Genomic DNA, 24,650 nt, shown 5'->3' with positions numbered 1-24,650 from the left:
CTGTATTCTGTTTTTATGTGTTTTAAACAACGTTCCAACTTCCTTTGAATGGGGGTTGTGCATTCTTCCAAAACGTATATTTCTTTCAGCATTGATTATGCCTTCACATAAATGCAAGTTTGTCATTCCATAAAAACTAACACATATCCCCATACAGACGCAGATGCTGGCTTCTACACTGTGTGCTGATAATATTCTGGATGGTCCTTTTCCGCTTTTGGCCACTGCCATCCGTATTTTCAACAAACAGTATGAAATGTAAACTCACCAGGCCATAGCAAGCTTTCCTTTTTTTCCCCTCAGCCATATAAACGGCTATAGATGGCTTCATTCATTCATCTTCCATTCCACTTATCCTCATAAGGATTGCAGGGGTGGCAGAGCCTATCCTAGCTAAGTATGGCGAGTAGATGGATTTACACCTTGGATTGGTTGCCAGTCAACTGTAGGGCACAAGGTGGCAAACACCCAGTCACCCGCACACTCATACTTAGAGACAATTCGATGTGGTCAATCAGCCTACTATGCATGTTTTTAGAAGTGGAAGATAAATGTACCCAGAGAAAACCCACCCAGGCACGAGGAGAACATACAAATGCCTCACAGGAAGACTATAGCACAGGATTGAACCCTTGATCTCAGAACGGTGAGGCAAACATGCTAACTACTCTGCCAACTTGCCGCCTTAAATAGATTCAGTCATAGTCTTCATAATTATTGACGGGACACGTGGCGCGGAGCCAATTAATAGGTGGCCTGCATTGTTGGTGTAGCCGTCAAAGCTGACCGAGTGGAATCACAAACAGAGCTTTTTCCGTTGAAAATTCTTGTGAATAAATGCTTAAATCCCTGAATTCTTTATAGATATGGACGTAAAACAGTCTTGATTCTTGGTTAAAAGCAAAAAAAAAAAAAAACGTGCAGTTCGCATTTATTTTACGTAAATATTGCGAACTATGACGCCAATGCTGTAGCGGCTAATTTCTCCCACTGATTTTTTTCTCCCATTTCAAAATGAATGCATGGTACGAAAAATATAATAATTACCTTGAATCCTCGAACAAATCACTCCTGAGACAATCCTTTCTGTTTGTATGCGGTACAGCTTTCGTACTTTTTCAACCTAAATCCAGCATTAGATCGCTGCGTGCGTGTGTTTAAAAATAACTCCTCTTGATGCTTGATGTGGGCAGGCCCCCTACTCGAAGGCGTGGTGCAGTGTCTGACGGGTGTGACCCGTCAATATAATTATGAAGTCTATGATTTAGTACATTCCAAAATGTACCTTCTCCCATGTTAGTCGTACGATATAGGGATCTGCCACACAGACAACAGTTGAAAGGACAGAGAACCATCTTAACCACCCTTAAGGGGCACCCAAGCTAGTGTTCTCATCCTGTGTGGAAACAAGTCGAGGGGATACAGGACCTTGGCAGCCCCAGGACACACCGAGATCCCCAGACCAGGTACTGAGAGCGGGGCAGAGAAACCTCTTTCAGCCCGAGCCTGCCTTTGATTACATCTCTTCCGGTTGTTGATGCGAAATAGGATTAAAACAGTGTTTATTGCTTTTTTTTTTTTTTTTTTTTTTCCGTTTGATAAACAAAAGGACTACAGGTTGTGATTTAGTGAAGTCTAATCTATCAAATTCAGTAAAGTACCCTAACGTGATAGGGGGACTTTAAATGTCAAGTTAACACGGGTATTACTTTATTTAGAAAATCGTTCAAGAATAAACTACTCAAGTCAAGTGTCCTTCACGTGTTATGGGTGCGTGGGAAGGAGGAGATCCCAGAGCAGACAAACTTGGGTTGCGACAAGTAATATTTATTATCGACCAAAGGAGAGAGAACAAGACAGGTGTAGATCGCTCTGCTCGGGGTAGCTCGGAAGGAGCTAGGCATGGAATATGACAAGGGGTGCGCATAAAACAGGTCCTGGGGCGAGAGCAAAAACAAGTGATGAGCCGGTGATCAGAGAGAATTATCAAAGGAATGCGAGAAACAACTGACGGTGGAACAAGACAAGTTGATTGGGCGACGAGGTTGCGGCGTCCTCTGGCTTTTAAGGATGGTTGATTGGCATTGCCAGCACCTGTGGCCAGTCCACCCGTCTGTCGTCCAACCTGCAATGAATAAAAACACGCACACCTGCCCAAGGTGGGTCAGGTCTCAGGAGGGAGGGGCAGAGGCCCTAACATGACGGATGTTTGTGAAGTTAGATTGGTTTGGCTCCCAGGCAATCTTAGGTTGATATTTCGGTGTTTTGTAATCCAATGTAACACGAAGTAGTATTTCTAATTTCTGCCTGACCAACAACATTTCACTGTTAGAAGTACTAAAAAACTGTGGAATGTCTGCACCCAAAATCTGCGCTGAGGAGCCTGTAGTCAAAGAAGTGTTAGCATTGGCTGTCGCGTTGTAATACTGCACTGCTCATTATTGCATAGCATAAATACATCGTATTCAGGCAGGCTTGTGGCGTCGTTCAAACAGCGATCGAAATCGAGCTTTAGTCGTGTGGCCACAAATTTGTAATGGGACTTTTTTTTTTGTCGCTTTATTCTGAGTGTCTTGGTGTAAATGGGCCCTTGGATTCATATTACACCTCCATGCACGCGCACACCCCACCACACACACGATAGTATTCCATTTCTTTCCTAATATGATGGTTTCATCCCAAAAAGCTAATCAAATATATCTTTAGATCTTTCAAAACAATACATTTATGACAATACGAGGCGTATTTTGGGACCTAGGAAGCTGTTGCCATGGATACTGTTCCCAAGGAAACGCGGGGAGAAGCTTTAACAGGGGTCCTACTCCACCTGTGGTTAATCCTTAGGGATGATACAAAAGCTGTTGATTTGTTTGTCCAATTATTCTCCCAGGATTCTTTTTGTGCTGCAAGAATAAGTTGAATTGTGCTCCTGAGGTTGTAACTTCACCTAAGGGTCATTCAGGGAATTAATCTAAAAAAATACCAATCATTTCCTTCCCTTATGTGTCCTTGCTAAGTGATGGGAAGAGCTTAAGTGTTTCATAATTTTGAAAACCCTCACTGTCTCTTCTTCTCTCTCGGCATTCATCTTAATCAGTACACAGCTTGTTATTTCCATGCATGTCTGTGTGCTTCTGACTGTTTTCATGTGAGAGAACGTGAGTGTGATTGTGTGGGAGAGCTGTGTGCTGCAGTATCTGTAAAAAGCCTGAGGAGATTTTGCTGCTTCACAAATTTAAGCAAACATAAAAGTATTAAAAAAAAAAAAAAAGACCATTTGAATTATGTTATCATCCCCTTATTATTGATGTAAAAAATTATTCAGAAAAGTAGGTACATACTAATTTCACACTTGTTAGCTTCTGTTCCTTATTTCTGCACATAGTGTATATGTGATCATAGTTCATGTGACTCAAACGATTGTTTTTACCTCAACCATGCAATAAAAGGCATCACTGCATATACAGTATATTTGTATGTTCTGCTACAGTTGTGTGTGTGAATTAAGAAAATAAGTTGTCATGTCATCGATTGTTGAAAGTACAAAGGTGTGGCTTTAAGTAGTAATGGTATCTGGCAGCGAGGAAGAGAGTGTGGTGTCAAATTTCAGCTTCAAAAGAGAGAGAGAGTGAGGGGAGAGCAAGAAAAAGAGGGAGAAGAGAGGGAGAGACAGAATGAAGAACTGAGAGATCTGAAATGAGTGAGAGTGAGAATGAGAGAGATGAGAAATCTCAGCGCTAGGGTGGAAGAGAAGAAGATTTGCAGCGTGATTATTCAAACCATCCTCCCACTTCAGATGACTGCATCCGTCCACCTGCTTCCTTTCATCTGTCCAGTCACTGATCTTTCCTATACACCACTCGGTCCTCTTTAATGGGAGTGCACAAGAAGGCAGAAGGGAGATTGACTGGCCATAGCCTTGGAACCCCACATAGAGGAAGAGGAAGTGGAAAGAGGAGTGTTCAGACAGAGCGAAAGAGTGAGTTCCTTTAACTAATCAATTCTCATATGTCATCCGGCCCACACTCTCTATCACGATGTCCTGCTTCTGTTGAGTGTGGAATTCAAGATTTATGGACTCTGGATCTTTTTTCATATTAGCGTTGGTAGGTAACCATGGATGAATTGATGGACAAAAAGTGGATGATCGAATGGACTGCGCGCTGAGAGAGGCTGATGTTTCAGTTGTAAAAAGGACTGTTTTCCTAATAGGCTCTACCTCGTGTAAATCTCTTCATCTGACAGCTGCTCTTGTGCTACATGAGGAGCAGACGAAGATGATACAAGAAGATCGAATAAGCTATGTCTCTTTAGTGCCTTCGAGCATGCGGTAAAGTTGCACTGCTACTTTGATGGCGAATGCATAATGGAAGGAAGAACTGATCATGAAAAGGGATATACAGTATCAATGGAAAAGCATTTTGACATAAACTCTTAATTGTCCGACAAAAGACCTACACAGGGAGAAGATGAACTATATTTTTGGCAACAATACTCTTTACCCCCGGAGTGGGAGGGTAGGTGGAACCTCTGGGAGTCAAGGTGCAGGGATAGGAGTCAAACAAAAGCTAGGACCGAAACGTGGCTCCTCAGAGGAACTGGCACCACCACACAATTCCTCTCCATCCACCGCTTCTCCTGCTTCCTCCTCTCCTTCTACATCCTCCTCTCGTTGGCAGCAGCTCCTTATGTTCTTCTCCAGGAGGAGTGCATTCACTGACTGTATTACTTCTAGCCAGGTAACATAGCACACTTGCTGTTTGTGAGTGTGAATTGTGCTTGAGGGGCGGTAGGGGATCAGGGTGGGAAGTGTGTAATCTAAGATGGGCTTTTGTGTTTGATGTCTGTGTGTTACAGTATGTGCTTGTTCTTAGTATGACTCCAGTTTGAGTCTCTTTCAAAGCACAGACGCAGACATGGTTCAAAGTCAAGTTTGAAGCAGCTCTATTTGTCATTAGAATATTTGATCAGGGATCTGAGCTCTCACAGAGTCTGAGACAGAGAGCTGCAGAGTTGCAACTGCAAAGTTTTTCATTCTGTCACTGCTGAACTGTATGAAGTCGGTAAAACCAACTTGTGACATATCATCATGAAAAATGATTTAATGCTTGACCTAATCAGACTGATACATTTCATTGTACCTACAGTCTATTTCTTTCTAAATCCAGTTTTTTTTTTAACAACTATACTAATATTAACAAATGTAAGACAGCGTTTCTGGTTGGTGAGTTTATTGCCTAATATCTGGCAATACGATTCGTATCACGATTTGATTCGATCCAGATACTACACTTAAAGACGATTATTGTGATATTTGTTTATCACTTTAGGAAAAAATAACAAATCAAAATGGACATAAAGTACATATATATCAATTCATTCCTGAAACATCATCCATCACTCAAGTAAACGCAAACCTGCTGTAGTCCAAATGTGCTTAAATGTAGGATTCCAAATTCTCCATGGCTCCGTTTTTTACAGTATTATTTTTAACATCCCTTATTTCTTAACCCTTGTGCTCCATTACTATTTTCATAATGTCTGAAACAAATTTGCAGCCTTGGTATCTGCGTAACACAAATTCATGTAATGCACCAAAGTACCTGTCTGCTACAAGGGCTCAACCGCTTAGCACTCTTTCATCACATTTTCTCTCATTTATTGTAAAACCCTTTAAAGTAGACAGCTTGAATTTTTCGGATTGTTGTTTGGGCTCTACTGACAGTGGATGATGACGGATTAGCACGTCACTTCACAGTTCTGAGGTCAATGGTTAGATCCCGGCAACATGCCTTCTCGTGTGGAGTTTGTGACGGTTTTCCCCGGATACTTCGATTTCTTTCCACATCTCAAAATATGCTTGATAGGTTGATTAAACACTCCAAATTGTCTGTGGGTGTGGATGGGAGTGTGAATTGTTTGCTTGTCTCTTTTTGCCCTGCGATTGGCTGGCAACCAGTTCAGCATGTACCACGTCTCCTGTCTGTAGCCAGCTGGAATAGGCTCCAGCACCCCCGCCACCCCAGAAGGATAACCGATGAGGTGGATGAATAAATGAATGTTTGGATTCTCTCAGATTAATTATAGATTTGTTGCATATAATTTAGTATACTTTGGTTTACATGCATGAGGAGTGAAATGTTCTGAGTTTAAAGTGCGTATGACCCCAAAAAGCATGTTTATTTCATATTTCACGCGGCGTTTTATGCTCCTGAATGAAATGGACCGCTTAGATGTGTGTGTAAGCGATCGTTTTATATATTCAATTTTTGAATCCCGCGCCATAAAAATTTGTGACTTCCGTCTTCAGTCTCGGGTTTAGGATGAATGCGAATGTGACGTCACCCGAATCAGCATCTCAAAATACAGCATTGCTTGATAGCATGCAGATGGACTGCGGATTCAGCTGATTTTGCGCATTCTATTTTTCGCATCACGCCAGCCAAACGGCTGCAGAAAATTGTTGCTGTACCATGGAGAGGCGTGTGAGCCTTTTTGGGTTTCTAAAGGTTCCCGTTCACCACGGATTTTGGCCAAAACAAGTACTACTACTGTGGGACTATTAGACTTTTGAGGAAGTGAGTAAACATAATATTTTGTATTATGTGAAATACTGGGATCATGGCACGTTTTAATACGGAGGTGGCTTGCATTTTGTGGCTGATTGTCCACCGAGAATGCCACTCGGCCGACAACCGGCAGCTTGTTTGCACACCCCCCTCTATACTTGGCCTATTGCCGTCTTTGTGTGCCCGGTGTTCTGTCAAATTTTCAACCCCATCAGAAATTGCAACTTTGAGTTAAAAATGGCCGTGAATACAGCGATTACAAAGTAAACACGACAAACTTTCTTTAAATAAAGGACTATTTACTTACGTGTGATCATGGACGAACATGTAGAAAAGTTCTCCTCAGACGCATCCTGCCATGTTAGCTGAACAACAACTGCACACCACTCTCTGTTTACGTCTTCGCCATGTAGTAAAGCATTATTTTACGCCATATTCGTGTTGACCATGTGGCAGCTACGCGCTCCTCCGATGTCGGCCGGTTTGTCCGGCGGTACTCTCCAGCTGCTTCCCCAGCAAGCTCTCCTGTCCGTAGCAGGGGAACGAGCTGTAACTTGCTCACCGCCGGGCGGGTTGTCGATTGTCTTTGCCGATCGGCTGTCCTGCCGCCACGTGACATGATCCGAACTAGTTGAGTTTGATTTTTTTGCTTCGAAAGCAAAAATAAGACTTTGAGACGTCACTCGGTTCAGGTTAGCATGTCGGCTAGCTGTCACGCCTCTTGGTTTGTTTACATTCTCCGAAGCCAGGGCAGGGACATGACAAAAGCCTGACTAACTACGGTGGCATAAAATATCGTTCGGGAGATGCGATAGTAAAGGTAAAGTCAACAGTTTTGACCATTAAGGAGTAATTTTGCCATGCCGTACTGAATAAATGCATTTTGATTATTTAATATTCCATTTAGCACATGACTGTTATTTGTCATGACCATACCATTTATTTAGCAATGGGGGAAAAATACTTCAATAAAAAGAATATTCTGTGAAAATATTGGAGAGACTAAAACAATGACACTTTGGGGCTGTCTTCGTCGCATTTTCTTCGTTCTGAATAATTCCCCCTCAATGGGCTGAATTCTAAATCAGATGAAACCATGACCCTGCAGACGTCATGCTCCTGTTGGGGACGCTGAACCCCCATAATGGTAGGCGTGGCTAAACGGCAGATTAAAAGACTAAGTTCTCGACATCTGCGCTTTGCCAAATTGTTGTATATAGTCGAATCGTCTCAAAATATGATTCTAATTCACATAATAATGCCATTTAAGATGGTTGATGATGGTCTGCTGCAAGAGCTGTGTTTTTGAAGATGCCTGTCAACCCATACTTGGAAAAATATTAACTTGTCTCCCTTCTAGTAATCACTGGATCGATTGTGATTGGTGTTACCAGTTTCCCAGTTTAAGAACTTAATGCATAGCTGATTTCCAGTTGCTAATATTAAATTAACATATAAACACACGTATATTTACGTGTGTCTGAGGGTGCTTAATGTGTTTATTTTCAAACCTGCAATGTTGTCATACATTTATTTCTCAAGATGCCAGTTCAGAAGCATAGTAATTCTCCTCTGTCTCACCGGATTTCTTAGTGCACTTCATCCCTCCTTTTATTTCACACTCATAGTTCAAATGTCTTTTGATAGATACAATCAGCTGTGAATTTTGTGCACGAAAGAGTTTCAAGAACTCTTTACAAATATGTACTTGTGTAAAAATACTTTAATGGAAATTAGAAATAGTTTGTTTTTGCTTTTTTGTGGTTCTATCTTCTCACTCCCCCAACTATTTCCACACTCTAATGTATGATTGATGAGTGGTAAAACAGAGGTATCAAAGTCATTCTGCCACTTAAAGAGCACTGAAAGCCTTAAAGAGGAATTTAGTGGTCACAGGAAATGGGGATAGACTAGAAGTGAATTGATGGATGGAGTCTAGAGAAACTAAATAGGGAGACAAGGGTGGCCTTGCACAAGATTGCAGTATCAGGGAATTGCAATTTGTTCGCAGAAAAGACTACAGTGTAATGTTTCAGATTCTCTTGCCAAATAAGCTGAACATCTACACACTACAATTTTTATAAATATGGGTTACCGCACACTACAAGATTCTATCCAGGATTGAGTTGAGCCCAAACATAATAAATAATGTAATGCTCACAGGAGGACAAGGAGGAAGGGAGTCTGCAGTGCTCTTCACTCACTTTATTAAATGTGCAGCAATTCAATAAAACACGAACATATTCCGAGGTGCTGTCGGCCACTACTTACACATGCTCGTCAACCACTTGAATGTCCGCTGTCTCTCTTCCAGTCGTCATATCCATCCACTCCCAAACACCCGTATTTACTGATTACAGAACTAATAATTATTATGTTGTTATGTCGGTTTCTTTAAATATGGGAGCAGCATTGCACATGCTTAGTAAGTTATAGAAGAAATTGAACATTTCTGGAAATTTCCCTATTGCTTGTCACCTTGTCTTGAAATGGTGAGGGTCCTTAATCTCTATTCGTCAACTTGCGATCTCTACACCAAATACACCATCAAATGGCTCAGAAATACTCATGTGTACAACTCATATGCTTTACAGCCACCATGCTCTGAAAAAAAGTTGTGTTCCAAACCTAGCCCAATGTTGGTACGTATCAAAAATTTCTAAGATTTGATAGCAGCAAGTCCAAGCAGCCCTGACCACTCTGTTAGGAATTGATCAGAGTTTAGATCGGCTATTTGAATGCTAATACTGGAAGATAAATATGCCTGAAAATCGCCCACCACATAGGCAGAACACCCTGATCTCAGGAGTCGTTAAATAGCCGATTCTCATGAAGTGTACAGTTGGGTTGAACGACATTGGGAAAAAATTGAGATTTGGGGTTTGCAATACATTACGATATTAAAACTAATAATTAATTAAATTTTCACCAGACTTGAACAGTTCTGTTTGGGAAGACCTTGGTTGACTCGCTATGACCACATTGTATTCATTAGCGATGTCCTGATTTGATCACATGATCGGAAATTCGGTCGATCGCGCCATTTTTCAGAGGATCGGTTTTATTCAATTTAAAAAAAAAAAAGTTTTTCTGCTTCGTGCTCATTCAGCCTCTCACCCTCCTTCCTGAAAAGCGTTGCAACCAAACAGTTTTTCTTGGTCACCAGTGCAGCTGACGTTTGGTACTTAAAGCTAACAATGATTGACAGGTTTGTAGCTTTGATTTGGTCAGAGACTCCTTGATAGCGCTACGACTAAGCTTTGTACACAGTCCGAAGTGTGTTGTGACAAGTCATTCATTGTGTAAATGGGAGGCCGTTCTTGGCAGCGTTAGCGTCTAAGCAACAAAAAAAAAAAATCAACTTTTTTTTTTTCGGTATCAGATCAGGACTCTGTATCGGCAGATTCTCAAAATCAGGTGACTTGTACTCTGACTCGGGTGCAAAAATATGTGATCGGGACATCCCTAGTATTCATATAGTGCTGTTAATTCCAGACTAAGAGGGTTTATCTGTGCATGATGAAGATCGGTGTATATGAAAGGGATCCAGGAAGCCATGTCTCTGCACAATTGCTGCTTTTATGAAGAAAAAACTAAAGTACATTTTTGAAAAGAAAAAAAACCAAAAAAACAAAACATTGCACATCCTGCGATGAGACTATTGCTCATGTTCACATTGCAATGCCGATGTTCAAACAATACGTACAGTGGTGAGAACAAGTATTTGATACACTGCCAATAACCCATTGGCAGTGTATCAAATACTTGTTCTCCTCAATGTATATTGTGCAGGCTTAGTGACAGCCACGCTTAGAACATTTTAGGGGAATTGATTAGTATTTGGTCAACTCATTTCATTAAACTATTTTGCTAAATTAACTCGCATACCAAATGTTCACTCATCAAGATAATAATGCATATTGCACTCTAAGTCAAGTCATCATGTGATGGGTAAAAAAACGGGTAAGTTTTAGCGCTGCTGCTTTTCATGGCAATTGATAGATTTTTCGTAGCTAGAGAACTACAGTAGTAGGAGTGTGGCAACACATTGATTGATAGATGCTTTGCAATGCAGTACTTTATGATTCGATAACAATTCATAAATGTTCAGAGCACAGCTGCTGCTTGCGGAATGAAAGTGATCTGAACACCGAAAGTAATGGACCAACTAAGATGGCAGCTGCTAACTTCAGTATATGACTACATTAAACTAGTGTGTGACATTGTTTCCCCACACATTCATTGTTTTTTTTTTTGTTGGGTGACCACTTAGAGATTTAATCACTACTTGTCAATATGTAACCAACGTAGTGTATGAACTTTCTTTTGTTGTGCGACAATTGTGCCACTGTTCTCATTTTGTGCATTTTCCCTTTTTTTTTTCTTAAACCACCTGCACTAAACTTCTTGTTACCCATGTTAATTTTTTTCTCACAAATACATCTGCCATGCGGATATCTTGCAGGGAAACAATAAAATTGCAGGCTATTGTAAATCGTAGTATTTTGAGCATGTCATCATACGTCGAGACAAAAGACGAGTCAAATTTTCCGTCTGATATTGCAAGGATCGCATGTTGATGCATTCATAGGTTGAGGTAAAAAGAAAAAAAAAAAAAAATTTGCCTGTACTGACTGCCCATCTGATGGGCTCTGATAACTGCTGCGCCAGATGGTCGTAGACATTCTAACATGTCAAGTAAAGTGTTCCACTTTTCCTGAGTGACATTATTGCAATAAAGGAACAAAGATGGAAAATCATCCTCTTTTAATCAATAATGCTGCCTCATCTATTTAATCTATTATTATTATTTAATCTATAAGATTCAAAGTTTTAACTTTTTGGGCTATGACTATTTTTGCTGTTATTTTTTCAGTTTTATGATATGTCGTTCTCTACCACATGAGAATTTGAATTGGAACAACCAAAATATGACCTCATTGTTGACTCAGTTTTTAGCAAGTTTATAAAAATATGGATTAACAAATGCAGTTGCGTAGCAACTAGTTCAGGCTGTGCCCAACCTTTTTCGTGAAGTCATCTGGGCTATTGCTCACTATATAAATAGTAGGTATTATTTATTTTTATTTCGATTTTATTCACAATTACCTTCGTGTGACAGTTTTTGCAAAGGACATTTTTCTGGTGTACGTCTTCAGTCTCAAATCCAAAATACTCAATGACAAATGACGGACGCACTCTTAATCCTGGGAAGTAATCGTTTAGACCAGGGGTCCCCAACGACCGGGCTGCGGACCGGTACCGGTCCGTGGCGCATTTGGTACCGGGCCGCGCAAAAATAATAAATAATTTATTTACGACTGCATTCTGGCCGAATGACTTTGGCCTGTGCTGCTTAACACACCAATATCCCTGTCTACTATAGATATACAGCTACAGCAGTACATCTTGTTTTGTATATCTATGTGCGCTTGCCCTCGATAATAACGTATGTCGTAGGTCGTCGCCTATCACATTTGTTCCCGGAAATAATTACACCCACACTAGAATGACTGAAAAACTGATGTCTTTGGACAGATTTTTTTTACGGGGAAAAGAGAACCTGATGAGCCAAAGGATGAGCCTACAACCTCGAAAAAAACAAAATCTATGCTACTTCCCAATCACTAAAGACCCACGAACAGCGAAGGAGTGGATTCGTTACCCGTATTTGAATTAACCGAGTGATTCGAGCATGTCTGTGCAACAGGAATATCTGCTTGTAGAGATCGCAAATGACGGCGACCTTAAACATACATTTGAGACAACAACTCTTCCGAGGTTCTGGATTAAAGTCATTTCGGAATATCCTCACATCGCTTGGAGAGCACTGACAGCTGTGGTACAATTTCCAACATCGTATCTTTGCTTCTCTCACTCTCCCATCTCGGGACCATCTTGTCTCAACAAAACAAGCTCAGACCTCCCACTGATTCAGCGGATGAGTTGTATTTTCCGTGCACGTAACACGACAAATGTTATTTTATATTTGCTGTATTTTTCTGCCGCACATTGCCGGTGTTCTGACAAATTTGGCATGCGCGTAACGTTAAAAATGACCGCAAATGCAGCGATTCCAAAGTACACACTACAAACTGTCTTTAAAGAAAGGAATATTAACTTAGGTTTGCCATGTTAGCTGCACACAAAAACTGCACGCACGCAGCTCTCACACTTAACGACTTTGCCTTGTCGTTAAGCATTAATTTACGCCTTTTTCGTGTTGCACATGTATGTTTATGATGTAAATAGTTTTTTAGCACCGTTGGATGACATTGAGAATCCAACAGAATATAAAAGAGAGCTTTTTTCACCACCACAAAAGCTTTGGGAGAAAATTTTTATAATGGTGCAAAATTTGACATAACACTGGTCCATGTAAAAAAAAGACCCAAATCACACCGGTCCGTGGTGCAAAAAAAGGTTGGGGACCCCTGGTTTAGAGTATGCCTCCTGCTCCGCTGCAACCATTTCCAAGTCCATGAATGACATTAAAACAACAAAGCGCCACTGTAAGAGCAGAGTAATTAAGGGCAAAAGTAACTGTTTTCGGGCCCTTTCCAGGAACTGCATCACACTTCCGATTGGTCAGCGAGACTTGCACTCGCGTAGCATCCTGCTTGTGCATTCCAACAGCGTGGGCAGAAATTAATTTCAAATCAATTTTAAATGACAGCATATTAAATATATTTATTATTATGAGTTAATGGACGGATAAAATATTTATATAAATATTATAATTATGTAATATTATGTAAATATATACATATATGTATAATTCTATATAAAAATATATCTATAATATAAATTAAATATTAATATATACAGTGCCTTGCAAAAGTATTCGGCCCCCTTGAACCTTGCAACCTTTCGCCACATTTCAGGCTTCAAACATAAAGATATAAAATTTTAATTTTTTGTCAAGAATCAACAACAAGTGGGACACAATCGTGAAGTGGAACAAAATTTATTGGATAATTTAAACTTTTTTAACAAAAAAGTTCCTTGGTTTTCATAATGCACTTTAAACAGAACCCTGAGACTATCACAGAGCAGGTGCATTTATACGGAGAATTGATTACACATAGGTGGATTCTATTTATCATCATCGGTCATTTAGGACAACATTGGATCATTCAGAGATCCTCACTGAACTTCTGGAGTGAGTTTGCTGCACTGAAAGTAAAGGGGCCGAATAATATTGCACGCCCCACTTTTCAGTTTTTTATTTGTTAAAAAAGTTTAAATTATCCAATAAATGTTGTTCCACTTCACGGTTGTGTCCCACTTGTCGTTGATTCTTGACAAAAAAAATAAATTTCATATCTTTGTTTGAAGCCTGAAATGTGGCGAAAGGTTGCAAGATTCAAGGGGGCCGAATACTTTTGCAAGGCACTGTATATATATATGTATATATATATATATATATATATATATATATATATGAATATTGCAAGGAAAAAATTATCAGTTTTGATGAGCCTTGAGTCTGTAAAAAGCCTGACAAGTCATCTTGATCAGGGTCTTTCTGACAAAAATATGGTGCTGGAAGTAGTCTTGTTATCTGAAAATTCTGTCAGGAGAGATGCGTTTTCCATGTAAATGACCGAATCCATTCCAAGCACTAATGAAAGGCCAAATTTTTAAAAATAATCGGGGTAAAACCGGAATAAAACGACAAACATATTTAAATCATTCCATATACCTAATGGGTCAGCAACCCGCGGCTCAAGAGGAAGTTAAACTTGAGGCGCCATCGTACAACAGAGCAGTCACGTGCTGCGTCATTCTCTATAGGATTCACTGCAGATGAAATAAACATTTACCGTATTTTCCGCACTATAAGGTGCATCGGAGTATAAGGAACACCTCCTTCAATGAATGGCCTATTTTAAAAACGCATTATAAGGAGCACTGTCGGCTTTTGAGAAAATTGAAGGCTTTCAGGTGCGCCTTATAGTGTGGAAAATACGGTAATCATGAAGGCTGTATTTGTAGCCAATGTAGTCATTATGATAGAAGGCTAATATAGCAAATTTAGATACATACAAAATGTGTTGTTTTCATTATAAGGCTTTCAATTTTATGCGGCTTCAGACATGTTTTTTTTTTTTTTTTTTGGCTGCAATTTTGCTCTTTCAACATTTTGCCGACCCCAGACATAACTTAACCGTTAACACCTGTAATCAAGTAGATAATAGAAGATAATGCAAATGAAAAAAAAAAAAGATCTTCCCTTTCGAGTGAGGTGACGTCTTCTTCTTTCACGCGTTTTCCTTAATCCAGGGGAGAGGATGTCTCTCCATCATCATAAAACTAACTTTTCTTGCATGAAAGGATAGTCATGCTCTTCGAAGGTGTTTCTGCTTGATGGCTTCCTTCTCTTTCAAGATGTGCCTATTGCCTATATCACTCTTCGTGACACGTAAACGTGAGGATACCTGTGGTTTAATGTGCTATTAATGCAGTAAACCGTGTGTGGGCTTAAAAGAACTTTGTGAGACAAAAACGCGAGGAGACTTGTGCTCTTTTGGCAAAGACGTTGATCCGCTATAACAACAACACCGTCGCGCCTGTGCATATCATCATACTGCGACACCCAAATTGAAACGTCATCAACAATTAGAGGTGTGCATCGACACCGCCCTCACGATTCGATTCGATTACGATTCGGAAGGCCACGATTCGATTCGATTCGATTCAGAGGGTCACGATTCGATTCGGTTCGATTCGGCAATGCATTGCAATGCATTAAAGCCTGGGATGCATTAAAATTCTAAAGCAAAGCATATTTTTTGTGAATCATGAGCCAACACAAGCGGACAGACATTAAACAACTTTTTATTGGCTCTTGTGTCACTCCTGGTCGAAGTCAAATGAAAATAGTATACTTTCATATATATCTTTAAAAAAAAACAAAATCAGATCACAGCATTTAATTAGTGCTTATAATGAGACCAGGGCTTTCTCTTTTTCTTTTTTTTTTTACACACAGTAGCAGCCTTTCACACATTGCAACATCTGAACTCCTGTGCAAAATCAGTAATAACAGTCACTGTATTTTAGTCACAACGACCCATCAATAAAAATATTCAAGTAAATATTAAAGAAAACGACAAAGAAAATATTGTAGTGCAGCAGCATCTTTATCGCAATATCAATCCAGCGATCAGTTCAGTTGCAAACAAAACATCAACTAAATTGCAATGTAGATCAAAAGTAAAATGTAGGCCTAGCCTATCTTATATCTATAATATTTCTCGCTCCCTCTTTCTCCGTTTCAGCCATTGTTATGTTATGTCCTATCTCTCTGCTCTCTCGATTACAACTGCGCTTGTCTGTGACGTTACTCCGGTGAGGAAGCGGATTTGGGTTCCTCGTCACCCCTGCATAGAGGTTAGATCTTGTACCCGAACCCGACCCGACCCGAAATGTTAAGCATTCACGTTTCGGTGGGTCGGGTCGGGCCGCCGCGCCGGACTAATAAAGTATTTTAAAATAAAAAATGCGCAGAGGGCTGTGGCGCAGCCCTCTTTTTCTTCTTCTCCTCCTGTTATTTCGTTGTGTGAATGCTTTTATAATTCTCATAAATATATGTAGACTATTTAAATATTGAGTAAACTTGCGTTTTTTTCCTGCCAACTGAGAATTCGTTACGAAAGACACTTTTATTTACGCACACAAAGGCAAATGTGATCCTTTTGAATCTTCTCCTCTGTGTGTCTGTAAAACCGTTTTTTTTTTTTTTTTATCAAACTTTCCCAGCGTTATTTCGTTGTGTAAATGCTTCTATAAATTTCATAAAAATATGTAGACTATTTAAATATTGAGTAAACTTGCGTTTTTTGTCTGCCAACTGAGAATTTGTTAGGAAAGACACTTTTATTTATGCACACAAAGGCAAATGTGATCCTTTCGAATCTTCTCCTCTGTGTGTCTGCAAAACCGTGTTTTTTTTTTATATTAAACTTTCCCAGCGTTATTTCGTTGTGTAAAGGCTTTTATAACTCTTATAAAAATATGTAGACTATTTAAACAGTAAGAAAACTTGAAGAAATGAAAATAAATTGCTGCTGCTGCTGCGTTTTTTTTTCCGCATCACTTGGCTCGGGCATGCAAATCTATAGTTAATTGATCTGGCCGGTCGGGCTTCAATACCAACGGGCCGTGTTGGGTTGGGCTGGAATTTTTGAGGCCCGATCTAACCTCTACGGGCTTGGCTTTGAATGTAAAGTAACTCTCTCTACAGCAGTGCTTCTCAATTATTTTCTGTCACGCCCCCCCCAAAGAAGACGTAAATGTTTCGCGCCCCCCCAAACTCTCTGCCGCCACTGTAAATAGTATCATTTGTCTATAAAATTACTGTTATAAATACACATCTGCCTAACATTGTCCTTTTTTCTAATAAAGAAAAAAAGTAACATAGATCAACTTATAATAAAGTATAAATTAACATTGTTTTGTTTGTAACAGAAAAGACTTGACGTGCATCAATTTGCCAGATTTTTTTTTTTTTTTAAATTCATATCCAAACTAAAAATACACTCAAGGTACATTTTTGACCATTTGATACAGAAAAATAAAATGTAATAAAATCAGTAAATAATAACAAATTAAAATTGATTAGAAACTTTCACTCATGAGGACAATATGCCAAAAAAATTGACCCATAAAACAAAACTGAATAAAAGAAAAAAAAAAAAGTGTCCTTGGACAGGACAGTTTTTATTTTTGCTGCTCACAGTATTTACCTCCTTTGCAATGGTGTGGAGTTATTTTGCAATGAGCATGCTAACAATGCTCACTGGTTTACTGATGTAACACTGACAAAGCAGGACGATTGTTGGCAATATTCGGCATGTTTTCACTGAAAAAAAAACAAGCGGCTTAACAATGAGATTGGGGTCTAATGTCTTTAAGTGGCGTCTTAATTGATTTGGCTTCTGGCTGTCTGCTATAATTATTTTTAGACACAGTAAACAGTAGTCTTTCATCATCACCCACTGTATTAAAAGTCAAAGCTAAAAGGCAAACGGCACGAAAAAAGCGCATTCACGGCGGCCGAGGTAGAACCGTAGGTGAGGGCGGTCGTTGTGACGATCCCAAGCCGAAAATGGCACTTCTCGGGCGGCGACGTGAGAACCGGACAAGACAGTGGGTCGCTGCGTGAGTGAGTCCGGTCGGAAAACGGCTTTCGAAAACGGCGGTAGCACACTGCTCTACATTATCTGTTGTCTGTGTGTGCTGAGTGCTCTTCCTTAGGTCAAAAATACTGCGCGCACTCTGAAAATGAGAGCGCCACTGCCACCTACTGAGTGGATGTGCAAGTACACTTTATTCCAGTACGGCAAAAAAAAAAAAAAAAAAAAAAAAACATGTTCCCCGAGGTCACATGCGCCCCCCCTGGCATCGCTCTGCGCCCCCCCAGGGGGGCGCGCCCCACTATTTGAGAAGTACTGCTCTACAGGTAAACATGAGAATAACAATACAAATGGGGAAACCAAATCCATTGCATCACCGGAATTGCGCAGGGAAGATTTTTGAACGTACTTATATATTTTAAAATGCGCTGAATCGATTCAGCGTGTTGCCCGCATCGAATCGAATCGTCCCTGCCCCGCATCGGGATGCATTGCCGCATCGATTATTGTTGACACCCTTATCAACAATAGTCCAATAGGAGAGCAGATTGCATTACTGGGAAAGAGTATGACCAGTAGGAGAGCAGTATCTTATGGCGCGACATTTATAAGCAGGATGTACATATGTACACATATTTTACAGTACTGTATAGTAATTTTTGCCTCTCGTAACCTGAAATTTCTTTCCCAACAAGAGGCAACAATTTCCCTTTGAGGCGTGTCATAACCTTAAAATTACATTTGTAGAAACTTAATAAGTAGCGGTACCACGGTATACTGGTACTTCTTTGAAAAATGTAGTCAGCAGTTACATAGTAGTGTGTAAATATTAATGTTAGCCTAATGTCATCAAATCATTTTTTGTCGACTCAGATTAGCAACACTGAGTTTGCACCGGGGCAATTTAGCTTAAAACTACCGATAAATTACGTAATGTTTGCGGGTAATCGATATATTATGAATATATTGTATTGTGTGTATACTTTTAACTTTAACTGCGTGGAAATGAGATGTGCAGAGCCCAGCAAGCAAACATTTTTCAGCATTATTACTCGTTACGGCTTGCCAGTTGTTAGCAAAGCAATTCTCCTAGGCTATAGGGGGCAATAAAGGGCGTCTACAGCACAACATCCATACAACACTAACGGATGGGGACCCACAACCCTCCGCTATAGCCATTAGCCAGCAGTAGCTCATTAACTAAATGTCCACAGTTATGTTATGCGTCAAAAATTAATTAAAAATAGATAAAAAAAAAAAAGTAAAAGTACATTTGAAGGTATTTTGTTCCTTCTCAATGCATGCAGCGGAAATATTGGATGAGTTAACCTGTGCACGTGAAGTCATAGAATCTCACTTCTGATCAACGTAATCTGTACATGTGTAGCATCTTAGCTTGTGATTGGTTAGCCTGGGCTATGCATGTTAACTATTAGCAGCTCACTTTTGGTTTGAGAACATGACTTGTGCATACCGTCGAGCGGTTTGGTGAGGTCCCGCAGGTGTAAAATAGCTGTCCGATCCTGGGTTAGTCAGGAGTACAAGGAAAAAGAATGCAGCTTTGGCAATTTCAAAATCGTGTTAAAATGTGATTTCGGTTAAAAAAGCAATAAATCTTTCTGCATCAGTTATTATAATCAATATTATGGAATGATAGATGGATGATGATTGGTATTTTTTACTTTCACATTTACCGCCTGAAGGTCTGTCAACTTGTCAAGGTGCACTAAACTAGTAAGTAGTTGTTCTTGTGGAATCTAACTTAAAAGTGGACTCCTGTCATTCATGATCTTGAAACTTGTAACTATGTAGCATGGACCAGTAACTACCGATCCTCTGAGGAAATGTTTTGATTTTTTTTTTTTTTTTTTTTTTTTTTTTTTAAAATCAGGGTCGATTAATTACTTGCAGACTTCTAGATAGGATATATTCATTAATATTATATCATATTCGCAGCGTTTTTTTTTTTTTTTTTTTTTTTTATTGCCATTTTTTGGAATCTCCATTTTACGCCGTTAATATATAAGTATAAAAATTCGGCAAGATAACTGACTTCCTAATATCTGAAGTCCATCATATCTCCAACGATGCCTTTATTATAATTGTGGGTGTATTGTTCAGTCATTTCAAATCCATTAGATTTTGTATAAAATAAAATTCATATAAACACTGTCTTTTGCCTAACTGTATAAATTATGTTGAGATAAATACATCTTTATTTTTATAACTCCTCACATTTTCGCCCCCACAATTGTACTTGCTTTTGAATAAGATATGGTAAGTCAAAGTAAAGAAGTAATCCTGTAATGTTGTGTGAAGAAAGTGGTTTGCTTCAGGATTTGAAACAATAACCATTTTTTTTTTTTTTTTTTTTAAATAAAGTAATAAAACCACAACAATTTAATTGATGATAAAAATATTCAAGACTAACTGAATACACAAATAAACATGATTTTTGGGATTCTTAATAGTATATACAGTATATAATTATTTTTTGGTACATTACAAACATAATGAGAGAGTTGTATGTATTTTGACATTCACGTCATACTTTGCACTGACTTGAGCATGAACATTCTCTGATATGTTTGACATTCCCCATGCACCACATCTGGTATTTGTACTGCATATGTCGTGTTGATGCTGATAATGTCTTGTGACAGTTGATGTAGCTACAGGAGCCATCTGAAAATTGACCATACACATAAAAATTTGATTTGGGAAAAACACGGCTTGTCAGTCTCAATATCAGGCATGAAAATGGGTCAGGGGTTAAAAAGGTGAGAAAGATGTGGAGGAAATATGTTCCGGCGTTATGCCAAAATGTCCTCTGTCGGCGAAACGTCCTACATGTGGCGAATTTGACCATTTTAATTTTTCACATAAGACTTAATATTCGAGCGGGGGTTTTTAGTTAGTTGAAGGAGTTGATTTCAACCACCATTGACTCGCGCTGGCTTAGCCACTCCGGAGCCCTGAAACTAACAAATAACTGGCAAACTGCGCAGAATTTGTTCAAATCAACTCCAATGACTAATTAAACCCCGGCTAACTCAAAGATTAAGCCTAATGTAAAACATTCTGAACTTCCCCTTTAAAATAAAGACCATTGAATATGGCCATTAAAATGTTGTCTATAAAAGTTTTAGAGCAATAAAATAAACAACAAAAATGAATGAAATGAACAAGAATCTTTCAAACTACTGTATTTCATAATGGGTCCAAATTATTTTTCGAACGGATCATGTGACCATAGCACCTTAGAGACAGCCGTTTGCATTGCTTAGCCAAAACTACAGCTGAGGAGGCAAAATGGATATTTAGAATTTCTTTAAACCTAAGCTTTCAAAACCTTCAACAACAACTGAGCTTGAACCCAGGATTGAGCACGAGCAGTATCAAAAAGTCCTGGCTTTCGTATTACCTGTTGTGCTGTAATTCCAAGTGGTGCTTGAATTGGATGCTTGTAGCGGTCGACAGTCTTTTTGAGCCAGCGCAAAGTTCGCAGCGCATGGAGATATTTTTGTCATCTTTACTGGACAAAAATGTGAAGTAATGGCTGTGTTTCCAGTGTGCAAATGCAGCCGTTTGTAGTGTATCTCCTGCCTATTTCATTGCATCCTGGCGAGGAAGCAAGGCTGTGTTGTTTTGGCCGCAAACTCCCAGCGCTCACGGCTCACGAAATCATGTAATACATGTGACCCTTTTTTTTTTTCCATCCCCGATTAGAAAATGTGACATGTGATGTCACTCCCATGACTACAGTATTCTTCATTCTACATACATTATGGGGCAATAACAAAATAATAACGTACAGGCATCACGGAAAGTAATTTTACTCAGATTACTGATTTAGAAAAATGAACGCGTTAGATTGTTCTTTCCTGAAAGAAAGTAATCAGATTACAGTTACGCATTACTCACATAACGCGTTACTGACAACACTGCTTTTATATTACCGTTAAATACACAAGCTTGAAGCTACCTTAACGGGAGCTATTTTTTCACCGGACGCTCTGGCAGTGTCCAACGCAAGCTGCAACAAACGGCAGTAACTTTGTCATACCGCAAAATATGAAAACGATTAAAACCATTACTCACCAAATTCAATATGCTGGCAAATGCATTCATCTAAAAAAAATTGGGAGTGAGACCTCACCTCGTCCAGCTAACGTGAATTTGTGCTTAGCACAAGATCATCTGTCGCAATTAGCGATCTTTGACACTCTTTTTTTCCTCCCCGCATACAAACTTGTTTCTCTCTCAGCGGCTGTGATTAACCTCAATGAAGTTGCTCTCCTAGCTTAGCTAAGCCTTGCATATCACTCGTCTTTGTAAGTTTTTAGTAACTTTGTGTACTGAATTTGAAAGGAAAATGTGTGTTTTGTTTTTGGCGAACTTTTTCATGAAGCTAAACTTTTGAAGCGACTCACACGTGGAAAAATACGATTGTACAACGTTTTAAATGTATTCATTTGGTATATTTCAGTTACCACGATTTGAGAGCTCAATGCATTGCAGAATTTACGCCTTGCGTTTGGAAAGTTTGTTTTTGGGTTTGCTGGAATAGCGTCACTGACACTCGCAGCATCAAACAGGGGAAGGGGTCAGCGCTGCCGCGCCAAGCCACTTCTGGCTGCATTTTCGACACATGAAAAATAACGAATACGTAGTACTGTATGACGGAAAATTTTAGTGGTTTTGTAACCGCAACGTTTTCATAGCATGGTAAACCGTGAAGGTAACCGGCACATGCCTACACCCGAACCCCCCCCCCCCCCCCCCACCCCCCTTAAAAGTTTTCTCATCGGATCTACACGATTCACGTAGGTCATCTTTTTTTACTTCAAAACGGCGAATTTCGCCGAAAGGTGAGAGATTTTCATGCCTGCAATATAAATAGTTTCGGGGACTGATTAGGAGATACAGTATATAATGTATTAAAAAATGTGAACTAACTGAACCTTCATTGTCGTTATTAAGCTTGCTATGACTATAGGTGGCTTCAACTGTTGTCATGGTGATAATGTACTGATCACCTGTGTATGTACTGATAATAAACTGATCACCATGCAGATTAGTGAGTCAAAGATAAAGTCTCAAAACAAATGCCTAAATAGCTTTAAATACCCTTTCAACTCTCTTACTTGTGGAAAAAATGTACAACTGCACAGTGAATTGATTTTATATGATTTTTGGTATTGAGAGTACACTGGGTGTTGCATCACCTTCTGTGTGTGGGAAGATGCTTTTATATCAGTTCTCTTCCCCCTCGCACATGCAGACCCACTATCCATTTTTTCCACTTCGTCTTGTGTCTATGCCAACTAATATAAGCAAAACACATAACATGAGCATTTGAAATTATTTTAATTAAACATGCCTAATACTTAATACCACTACACCAGCTCAAAACAAAGGTTGGCTTTACAAATCTAATTAGCTAGAATGGGTCTTCCTGTGTTGATATTATCATCTTTTATGGGTTCTTTCAATTGTAACTGTTCTTAAAAAAGTCCATTGACATTTAGGAAACATAGGTAATGTAATTGCCTATAAGTTAGAACAAGCGTGGGGAAACCGTTCCTCAATGACCGTAGTGGGTCCTGGTCTTTGTTAGAACTGATCCAGCACAGACAGTTTAACCAATAAGGTTTGTGCTGAAACAAGAAGCAACTGACTGGGATCAACTGATTGCGCTTGCAAGACATCCGATTGGTGAAAAGGTTTCCTCTTGATGGGCTGGAACGGAAACCTGCAATCACTGCGGCCACCTCTGTAAAGTTGGCCCCCCATCAGGGCAAATTTATATAAAAACCATGTCAGTCGTTTGTCCTACGTTTGTGCTGCTATTGTTTTTAAGATATTGAGATATTAATTTCGAGTGATAACGTCACACGCCCCCCCATTTAATGCAAAATGGACCCAAAATGGTGCCATTCTTTTATGCTACGTTTGTGCTGTAAAAAAAATTTGTTTGTGCTGCTATCGTTTTATAGATACTGAGATACTAATTTCGAGTGATGACATCAGTCGCAGCTTTTCCGGATCCAACTCCCGCGGCTGACGGCGCATACAAACTCCCTCAATAACAGAGGGGTTTCCCAACAACTAGCGCAAACGTAGCACAAACAAATGGCACCCCTTTGTTTCCATTTTGCTATCAATGGGAGGCTAGAGATATTAGTTTCCAGTGATGACGTGACTCAAGAGTTAGCTTCTGCAGCTGGGGGTTGGACCGCCAAGGCCCCCGCCTTTGGCTGCCGCCCAACTCTCTGCGCACCCGACCCCTTTGGCCCCTCCCACAGGTGGTGAGCCCATGGGAAGGGGAACCCATGTTGCCTTTTCGGGCTGTGGGCCCATGGGGAGAGGCCCGGCCACCAGACACTTGCCTTCGAGCCCCACCTCCAGGACTGGCTCCAGAGGGGGGCCCCGGTAACCCGCGTCCGGGCAAGGGAAACTGAAGTTAATTTATTCTTCTCATCATAAGGGGTCATTTTGAGCCATGCTTAGTCTGGCCCCTCACCTAGGACCTGTTTGCCATGGGTGACCCTGCCAGGGGCTAAAGCCCCAGACAACATAGCTCCAAGGATCATTGGGACACGCAAACCCCTCCACCACGATAAGGTGATGACTCACGGAGGATGACTCCCTGGACGCCTCCCTGGAGAGGTGTTCCGGGCATGTCCCACCGACGGGAGGCCCCGGGGTCGACCCAGGATACGCTGGAGAGACTATGTCACTCGGCTGGCCTGGGAACGCCTTGGAATCCCGCCGGAGGAGCTGGCTGAAGTGGCTGGGGAGAGCAAAGTCTGGGCTTCCCTGCTAAAGCTGCTGCCTCCGCGACCCGACCCCGGACTAAGCGTAAGATAATGGATGGATGAATGGATGGATGGATGACGTGACTCGCAGGTTTACTGCTTGTCAACTGTCTTTTTGT

The 24,650-nt window shown here is 40.1% G+C and overlaps 1 protein-coding gene across 9 annotated transcripts in view; it reads left to right on the top strand.

Moving 5' to 3' along the window:
* LOC130919428 (discs large homolog 1-like protein) overlaps positions 1-24,650 on the top strand; it is a 249,323-nt gene that overhangs the window by 76,720 nt on the left and 147,953 nt on the right. Inside the window, exon 1 of one of the 9 annotated variants that reach the window (XM_057842139.1) lies at positions 3,064-4,739. The exons of the other annotated variants lie outside the window; for them this stretch is intronic. Within the exon in view, the coding sequence (XP_057698122.1) occupies positions 4,470-4,739 (270 nt within the window). The 5' untranslated portion in view covers positions 3,064-4,469. Of the gene's footprint in view, positions 1-3,063; positions 4,740-24,650 lie in introns of those variants that run through there. 9 annotated transcript variants of the gene reach the window in all.

This window comes from Corythoichthys intestinalis, chromosome 7, assembly GCF_030265065.1.
Source record: "Corythoichthys intestinalis isolate RoL2023-P3 chromosome 7, ASM3026506v1, whole genome shotgun sequence".
Taxonomy (NCBI): domain Eukaryota; kingdom Metazoa; phylum Chordata; class Actinopteri; order Syngnathiformes; family Syngnathidae; genus Corythoichthys; species Corythoichthys intestinalis.
Note: the sequence above shows the minus strand (reverse complement) of the source record. Positions and strands in the feature narration are given on the sequence as shown.